The sequence below is a fragment of the Taurulus bubalis genome (genome assembly GCF_910589615.1).
Source record: "Taurulus bubalis genome assembly, chromosome: 10".
Classification (NCBI taxonomy): Eukaryota; Metazoa; Chordata; class Actinopteri; order Perciformes; family Cottidae; genus Taurulus; species Taurulus bubalis.
Window position 1 is genome coordinate 12,119,450 of NC_136598.1, and position 10,049 is coordinate 12,129,498.

General features: G+C 44.5%; 1 protein-coding gene across 3 annotated transcripts in view; it reads left to right on the forward strand.

The window, feature by feature from the left end:
- Positions 1–3,823, forward strand: part of nova2 (NOVA alternative splicing regulator 2) — a gene marked incomplete at its 5' end in the record, with an annotated part of 66,546 nt that extends 62,723 nt beyond the window's left edge. For all 3 annotated transcript variants that reach the window (XM_079224624.1, XM_079224625.1, XM_079224626.1), the window contains one exon: positions 2,544–3,823. In XM_079224624.1, the coding sequence (XP_079080750.1) occupies positions 2,544–3,569 (1,026 nt within the window). In that variant the 3' untranslated portion in view covers positions 3,570–3,823. The remainder of the gene's footprint in view (positions 1–2,543) is intronic.
- Between the last annotated feature and the right edge of the window lie 6,226 nt (positions 3,824–10,049).

Consider the following 10,049-nt stretch of genomic DNA (forward strand, 5'->3'; position numbering starts at 1 on the left):
TGTGCTATGACTTTTCTGAGAGATTCGAGCGGCCATTTTCCCGAAAAGTGCGAAAAACGGCGAGAAATTGTCCCATTCACTTGACTGGGATTTCGGACTGAAGAGAGCAAAAAAACATACATCTTTGTGCCCACAGTGACTCGCCATAATTTATAGTAGAGAAATTATTTAAAGTTTAAAACGTTGACAAAAGTCTGGAGTTTATTTTCCCAATTGGGCATTTTTTGATAGCTAGCACAGTTTTCATGCAATTATTGTTCAAGTTTAGGAAAATGTGGGAACCATTTCAGAGCACGAGTAGCTGTGTCCTAACGAACCTTTTTGTATTTGTATTTTGCCATTCACTCCACAATATTGGCTTTTGAGGCATAATTTATATATGAAAACGTTGGAAATATTGTGCCGGTGGTACACATGCGTCGTGGAATCCAACAAATTTATACTGTTTTGTCAGCAAGCCTGAAAGCTACATGAAGTCCGGCCAACTGCTCCATCAACCTCCATGTTAAATCGGACCACAATTTTCTCTCATGACGGAAACGTGAGCACTTTACAAACTGAATTTACGCTCTCATTTATAAATCCTTACAAATATTTAAGTACACGGAAACATTCTCAGAAGTCTTGTGCTTCTTATGATTGCGTTATTTTTGCGATGGGATCCACGGTTGTCTGTCAAATACAATAGTTTGAAAGGTTGTTTTCTCATTAAATCCACAGTCCAGTCTCCTGCTCTGTGACAGTGTCACAGCTGCTACCAATTAGCCAATCAATCAAGCTGCCACCATGGCAACTGGTGACACGCGGGACAGGGGGCTTTTATGTCTACCTGTCTGTCTCTCTGTCTTCCCTTTCAACATAAAAGCCCCATGATTTAAGTGTATCTTAACATAAAGCTAAAATTAGCTTTTAAAATCGCGCGTGGTAATATGGTCGCGTGCACTCAGACTCTTGACTTTTGATCATATTTATGCAAATAATTAATATATATATATATATATATATATATATATTTTCTTTAAGTCAAGGAGTTATTGATTCTTTAGAGATCAAGGACAATAGGGGCTGGTATTCATATGTAATCACGTGATAAGTTGCAGCAAAGTGCTATGTGTATATATATATATATATATATATATATATATATATATATATATATATATATATATATAAATAATGTACCTCAATAACACATCTCACTACCGGTAATGTATATATATTGCGACGTCTTACGGCAGTAGTAGCCACGCTTTAAAAATTTCTTGTGAAATTTTCTAGTTTTTCATATTCTTGAATTAATTTAATTTGGAAGGCTTGTAGTCATGCATGTTTAATCATCACAGGTGTGAAATTATCTTTGTACAGGCTGGTATCATCCAGCATTCGGGGGGGATAAAGCGCAATAAATAAGTATGCCACAGATGTAACCCATATAATCATGAACAATTAAGAGTGGAGAGGTCCAACCAACCAATAAACCACAAACGGCGATCTTTCAGTCAGGAGACGGCTGTTCACTCACCATGCACGAGAAGTCAACGTTGATTTGCATAACTTGCTTCAGTAACACTTCTATGTTAACCCAAGAGGGCTTTACAGTCTGTACACATAACATCCCTGTCCCGGGACCTCACATCGGATCCCCCAATAAAGATTGTAAAAACCCTTTCACAGGGAAAAAAAAGGGGAAGAAACCTGAGGGAGAGCAACAGAGGAGGATCCCTCTCCCCGGATGGACAGAAGCAATGTCATGTGGCCAGAATGAATAACGTAGCATAGTTACAGCACATTCAATGAATATGACAGAAATTATTCATATAAGCATGGTCCATGATCCAGATAGCCACGATCCATGAAGCAGAAGGAGGTAGAGAGGAAGGGGGGGAACATAAGTACATAACTTTGTTACCTAATCCTAAATATTTCACAATCTTCTCCTAAACCTAACTAAGTGTTTCATGATCATTTCCTAAATCTGAATTTAGGAAATCGTGTATTTTACAATCTTTTCCTGAACCTAACTTAGTATTTTGCGATCTTTTCCTGAACATAAATAAGTATTTTACGATATTTTCCGAAACCTAACCAAGTAGTTTTGTTGCCTAAAACTAACTGAGTTGTTTCCTGTGAAGACAGAAGTATATTTTCAAAAGAACGTATGCATGTTTTGAGCTGAAACGGACACGTGTTGCTGTTCTTTCACAGTAAAAAGCCATACAATGATAAACATACGTAGTGGAGACAACATTAGGGGACAGCTCTCTGTAACACTGACTTTCTTCTACATCTTTCCTTCATTTAGTTGATGTAATTGTTCGATCAATAAAGGAACACATGTTTTACTTTTATCTCTCATTTCAAGTAATTCCATGTGATGCACAGGGGCTTGCTTATATATTTTTTAACTATTGCTGGATTATAATAAAACATCTGATAGATTATATTATTGCTTTCAATAATGATTCAATAATTATTGCTATTATTGATTATATTATTGCTTTCAATAATCAAATTGTCTTCTTTCTCTCTTTCTCCAAAACCAGTCCAAGCTGATCGTCCCCAACAGCACGGCAGGGCTGATCATCGGCAAAGGTGGTGCGACCGTCAAGGCGGTGATGGAGCAGTCCGGGGCGTGGGTGCAGCTATCCCAAAAGCCCGAAGGCATCAACCTGCAGGAGCGTGTGGTCACCATCAGCGGGGAGCCGGAGCAGAACCGCAAAGCCGTGGAGATCATTGTCCAGAAGATCCAGGAGGACCCGCAGAGCTCCTCCTGCCTCAACATCTCCTACTCCAACATCACAGGGCCTGTCGCCAACTCCAACCCCACCGGCTCCCCTTACGCCAACTCGACTGAGATCGGCATGCCGTCCGCGGCGGCCGCTGCGGCAGCCACTGCTTCCTCTCTCCTCGGCCAGGCCAGCATGGCGTGTGGCGGCGTGGGGGCCTTCCCAACCACCATGTCCAGCTTCTCAGGCAACGACCTGCTGGCGATCACCTCCGCTCTCAACACCCTGGCCAGCTACGGCTACAACACCAACTCCCTGGGCCTAGGGCTGAATCCAGCTGCAGCCACAGGGGTGTTAGCCGCTGTTGCGGCCAATGCTAACCCGGCAGCAGCTGCCGCGGCTAATTTGTTAGCATCCTACGCCAACGATGCATCCACCAGCGCAGCTCACCCGGCTCTCGGAGGCTTCAGCCTGGGATCCCTGGCCGCCGCTACAGGGGCCACCAATGGCTACTTAAGCGCCGCATCGCCCCTTGTGGCATCATCTCTACTGGCCACAGAGAAGCTCGGAGAAGGAGCAAAAGAAGTGGTCGAGATCGCTGTGCCAGAAAACCTGGTAGGAGCCATCTTGGGGAAAGGAGGGAAGACGCTAGTGGAGTACCAGGAGCTGACCGGCGCCAGGATCCAGATCTCCAAGAAAGGCGAGTTCATCCCTGGAACTCGGAACAGGAAGGTGACCATCACAGGTTCCCAGGCCGCCACGCAGGCTGCACAGTACCTGATCAGCCAGCGAATCACCTATGAGCAGGGGGTACGTGCCACCAACCCACAGAAGTTGGGCTAAACCTGACAGCCAATGAGAAACGAGGAGGAAAAGAGGAAAAAAAATAAAAGAGTGGGGGCTTGGGGGAGGAGTATAAAAAGAAGTGAGTGAGAATGGAAAAAAAGGAGAGGAGAGCAAGAATGTCAGAAGGAATCGTCCGCGCTGTTTTTTCTGCGTGTTTTCAGTATTCTCTATTAAAAAAAAGAAATTTTGGCGCAAAGCAAAAATGTGCTGAGAAGACGAGGAGGGAGAGGAGCGAGTTTTCACGCTGAAAAACCAAGAAAAAAATTGTGTAACATGTAAATAAGGTTTTATTACTTAACGTCTTGACCTTTCTTTTTTTATTGTTTTGTTTCATTGTTTTATTGTTTCGGTTTAGTAAATTAATCTGTCTGTTTGTTCGTTTGTGTATTGTGTGGACAAAGCTGAATGCCAGGTAGACAGGCCGACTGCCTGAGATGCTACAGGAAGCAGGGGGAGGGAGGGAAAGGCACGGGTCCGAAGAGGGGGGGGGGGGGGGCTTGCATTTACAGGGTACAACCCTCCACCCCGCACCCCCAACCCTAAACCCCTTATGGAAACAACCCTTACCTCTCCCTCCGCCTGCAGCCCACACCCGTCCCCTCCTGTCGGGCTTTTGTTTTCCTTCTAGTTTCGATTTGCCCCCCTCCCAAAGCCTCTCTCACTACTTGCCCACAGTCTTGCCCTCCCCTCTCTCCCTCCCACCTCCATTTTACAAGGGTTTTATAATGAGCAAGACTGCAAATTTAAGCCTGGTGTGTGAGGGAAGAAACGTCCTCAGATTATTCGCCTACCCCAGCCTGTGATCTCACCTCCCCCCCTCCTCCCCTTCTCTCTGGGAGATGAAGGAAGGGGCCAAGTGAAATTGGGGAAGGGTCTGGGACGGAGGGGCGAGAATCAGCTGGTCGTTCCTTCGTTTGCACACCACCCCCTGTGCACCCTGTGTTGTATCCCACAAGCAGTGCAGCGCCCCCACACACACACAGACACACACACACACCTTACGCAGCCGTGTTTGAGATAGAATGCCGAGGCGCACGCTGATGACCTCACGTAGTGCGAAACCGACGAGAGTGATACTGTGCAAGCTGCGGCAAACACACGGGAACCACGGCATCTCTTTGCAGTCTGCTGTGATAATTCTGTTCACGAGATTGTCATGATTTATTAGGAATCATCGCCATCGTCATTATTTATTAATGAGTTCACCCAGAAAAAAAAGCTTAGTTGTTTTTTGTTTTCCTTTGTTTTCTTTTCTTTTTTATCTGTGAATTCAGGTTGACATGAATGTAAATGAGACTATTTTTTGATTTGAATCTTTTGTTTTAATTTAAGTGGATTGAAGATGAATCGTAATGTTACATAGTGTAATATATGTCTTATTTAAGTCCAGTAAGCCGCCCCAGGCGTTAATATCATTACAGTGAAGGATTACCTTATATATATAAATATATATATATATTTATCCAGTCAAATAACAGAACAGGGAATGCACACACACACGCACTGAAACAAAACACTATGATGCCATATTTGGTGCTAGAAAAGGGAATTCACCATATCTTATGATGCAGACTGCAGTACCTGTAAACCAATCACACCACAGGCCGCAGTGCAGCGTCTACACCCACGGCGATATCACCCCTCACACCCGGGGCCATCACACTCGCTAGCCTCACTCGTATGCTCCGAAACGCCACCGCTGTTTCTGCATCTGTACGCAAAACGTCCTGTTACAGCTTTTGCCTACAGTGTGACCGAAATGAGACTCAGACGAGCCGCTCGGCCTGTGGTGTGCCCCAAAACCATTTCGATGAACCCAAAAACCTCAGACTAGAACAAGCAAGAGCACTTAAGACTCACAACATACTACATACAACTACTACTGAGAAAACACTGAAACCCGACGTTGCTCGTGCGGGGGTCCACTGCTCCGTCTGCACGCCTCACGAGTAGAGCTGCTCCTTTAGGACAGCGTGCATATCAGTAAAGGACATAAATAGCCTCACTGATCTTCGCCCTTGTCAAACAACCGTCAGTCTGCCGGCGAGGCAAAGGGCAGACATGAGAGATTTTCAACACACGTCCAGGGAGTTGAGCTCGTTCGCGCCTCTGGCAAACCGCAGGTCTTTCACGGCAACAGGTGTGCCGCCCACTGTAGACCCAGGAGGCTGCTGAAGATGCTGTCTTTTCTTTGATTGTTTGAATTTTTTATTTTGTGTCGTGTTATTATTTGATTTTTTTCCTTCTTTTTTTTTACAATCGGAGTACACTGAATTGTTTGTCTTAATGCACTGTGAAGCGAGGGAGCGGTTCTCTCTGCCCACAAGGTCAGGGACGTGTGCTGTAGACGGCATCGCGATCGGATGGTGTTTTTTTGTGTGGCATGGGTGGGGTGGGGGGGGACAAATCACATATATGAAATATATGTAGAATGCATATGAAGAACTTGTACGTCATATCTGAATACTGGAAGAGACTAGGTCAATGAAGAAGATATCAATCAATTGAGTTGACGAGTCGAGATCTGTTAGAGTCCATCTATTAGACTCGTACCTGTTGTTCCAGAAGAGTCTTTTTGTAATCACAGGTGATGTTGGGGGGAGTGTTAGTCCAGCAGCAGATTAAAGAGACTGGAACAAATTGTATAAAAATACTTTTCTATCGCAGCTGTGTCTTTTTCATAAGCAGTTGGAATTGGTCATGCACTGTACATCCCAACGGGCGAATCCCAGGACACGTATTTAAGTCCAACAGGAGGTGAAGTGTGACGGAATGTAAAAAATGACAAGTATTGAAGAGGGGGTGTATTTGATTTATTGACCTAAACAGACCCAGTGAGGGGAGGGAACTCCTTTTAAGATTAAGAAAAACCAATCCGACTCAAAGTCCTCCACTGTGCTATCGAACGTGTCACTCTCTGTTGGAGCGCCAGTGAGGGTTTATCTCCGCAGCTTGGTAAGGAGGCTTCTTTACTCCCATCTAACACCATCCACACTCTCCTCACCCTCCCACCCTCGTCCCCCTCACCCGTCCCCCCCCAGTCCTCCAGCGCACTCCCATCCCAACACCCCCTCTACCTCCTACCACATCGCTCCATGGGTGACTATGTCTGGTGTGATGATCAAATGCATGTCTGCTGTTTCTCTTCTCTTTGCCTCCTCGAGGAGGGGAGGGGGCGGGCCAACAGGAAAACGACTACACCTGCAGAGGAAGTGGTAGTCGAGGCCGGCAGGGCACAGTGCACGAACGATCTTGTCTGTAGTTCGGATCAGTGCATGAAGAAATACCTTAAAAACATGCACATATCGTGAGGGAATACTTTGTCATTGACGGGGGTTTGACTGGATTTATGTTTGATTTTTTTTGCGGACGAAAAAACTCATAAGACTGTAGGGAGATAGTAGTTGTCGTAGATGTAGTGTGCTTTGGTTCCACTGTAGAAGTGCGCTGTGCTGGAAGCAGCTTGTTTGGCGCAAGCTACGCCAGGTCTGAGCGGGTAGACGACTGCTTGATTTATCAAATATCATGCACAAACGGCAAAATTGAACTCGCTGCTTTTATCCGTCTAATATCATTCTGTTCAGACTGTTCCGAGAACTTGTGATTTGTCTGACATTTAATTGACTGAACACATTTTCAGTCCCAGCTGAATTGAACTAAAGATGATTCCGCCATTGGATACAGCACAGTGCATTCGCAGTGAAACAAACTGCATGGGAGTTCCTAATGTAGGTGTCACTTGAGTTGATTACTGGATGTGCTTCTTCTTCATCTCATTAATTAAAACTTAGAATGATCGTTTTCGGTTTGTCTTTTAAACAGCGGCCAATCTCTTTAGTCGTCTCGATGTTAGGGGACGCAGATCAAATGTGATCGAGTACTGGAAGCAATACACGTAGTGGCATGTTGTCCTGTCCTTTATCCTCTGTCTGCCATTGGAGCTTTGGATTTAGACGTTGAATAGGTTTACACAAGTAATCTTAATTTGTGTTCAATTTGTGGGAAAATGCTGCTATTTAATAATTACTGATGTACTAAAAAATACTAGGTGAAAACATATCGAAATCTGTCCTTTAGCTGGAGAGGCTAGTCTCAAGCGGCAGTGTAATACAAGCTCTGTTATAAGCTGGCGATAAGTTAATAATAGTGTAATTCTAACCTGAACAAGTTAAACCTGTGCCAAACTAGGTCTGTAAATGTGTCGATTTAAACCACATTAGATAAGAGGAGACATACTTTTATATTAAGAAAATGTGAAAAGTGCCAAATGAACCATATCTATGATTTACATGGGGAGGGAGTTGTCCGCGTGACAGTTTTTAAGAGTCAGTATCGGTGTTTTGTTTAAGCCCTCTCAGTCCCTGCCACAAGAGGAGGGACCGCCATTTTAGCAAAAGTGTTCAGCCAGTCCTCCGGGAAGCACATTTCCCAGGACGCAACAGCACTGCGACGCTGGGGCTAGAAAAATCAACATAGCGATAGGTTAGCATAATTATGCTAAGAGAATAAGATACAATGTGACTTGATAGCATTCTTAAATACAGCCTTTTATAGTTACGATGAAAATGTATTTTGTGGAAATAGATGTTATCTTTTTTGCACGTCTATATTGCATGATATCAAAGTGAAACGTGGACTAAAAAAAGGTGAGAAAAATCTAAGAAACATAAAAAAGAAAAAGAAGTGACAAAAAAAATAATTTGGCAGTGTGTGTCATTCAGTTTTCGACAAATCTTTGCATGCCGATAAGGGTAGAGCATTTTGATATTGTTTTACACGCGTTCAAATGTTTGTTGTCTGTGTCACAGTCCACCGGCCAAAGGTGAACAAAATGTTTGACCGCGACGTCGTGAGAGAGTAGTTTGCCGTTAAGCTGTCCAGCCATCCTCGACGGGATACGAATAAAAACTCTCCAACAAACCTAAGACTATTTTGCTACTTGCCGAGCGAGCTTGTACTAAAAAGTTCTCAGTTGCTGCCTAACCTTAGACAGAAAAAATAAAAAACTTAAAAAAAAAAAAAAATAATGTCATTTCAAAGTAAGACTCAGATTGTCCATGAATGTACTCACCTCTACATAAGTTTGCATATCACTCCTCTGACCATTGACGTGCAGTAGAGGCTTACGTGTGTTCTCGTGTGTGTATCTTTGTGTATTCTAACATTACTAACCCTCGACGTGCTCACGTCGAGCTCTGAGTATGTTGACTGTCCTTTTTTAATACCCTCCCCCACCTCCCCCCCCACTCTCTGAGCTCTGGCTTGTCTTCGCATTGATATGCACCTTATTGACGTCAAATATGACATGGAGCATCTGCAGCCGCCACCCCCCAGCCCCAAAACGGGAGAGATTCGTAAAAGAGAGAGTGTGTGAGACAAAGGGAGGTGAATGACCCCCCCCTCCCCCCCCAAAAAAAAGAAAAGTCTGCTGCACTCTCGGTCTCCCTCGGGTGCCTTGTTGCAGAATTTGGGACAGATTGTATTTTCACTCCCTTATTACACAATCCAAGGCTCTGATCTCAGGGAGAGAAACATGCGCTGGACATTACCAGATTGTTTTCTCTCTTTCTATTTTCCAAACTCAGTTCAATTAGATGCTTTATTGGCTTCAATGTCAAAGAAGGAAAAAAAGAAGAGAGATTCTGCCAAAGTCTCTCTCTCTCTCTCTCTCTCTCTCTCTCTCTCTCTCTCTCTCTCTCTCATTCCTTATTATGCAACCAGTATTTCCAGTGTGGTCATGTTTTGTATCCTGACAGATGTTGTCATGGGAGATGGCCCGCTTCCTACAAAACTCCCCCCCCAAAAAAAGAAAAGAAAAATAAACCCCATTCCTGCTCCATGTTTGCACTAAACTCTCTGCTGTTACTGTGCATGGCAGGACGAGCCGAGGCTGGGGGGTGGTGGGGGTCGGTGTGCGAGGCTACTGTAGATGTGTATCCTTACTGTTAGGTGTTTTTTATCCAGCGGTGTATTTAGACATGCATGCTCCTCTCTCTCTTTCTCTCTCTCCCTCTCTCTCTGTCTGCTCCGTAGACCAGCTCCGTGCTCGTGGTTGTCTTGTGTGTGCAACGTATAGCCGGCTAGTCATTATTGTTTCTTCCTTTCCGTTGATATTGTGATGTGTAGAGGAATGCAAACTTAATTTCCACCTGCTCGCCAGGTGACCTCATCGCTTCTCAGTGGGTGTGGCTCTCGGACATAATCCTCCGATTTTTTTTGTGATTGTTTTGATTGCCCCTCCACCTCCACCTCCACATCCACAAACTCAAACCCACTCTCACCCACACCCACCACTGACCTCTTCAAACACCCTCTCAGACATATTATGGGACCCCCGCTCCGCCCCCTTTTCCACCCCCCCGACTCGGGCCCCATCGAAGCACCAGCAACTGTAGACTGCATTTGTCATATCACTGTTTTTCTGTTCACTTCTTCTCGTTCGCTGTTGATTTTTATTTCATTTTTTTCCTGGTTTTT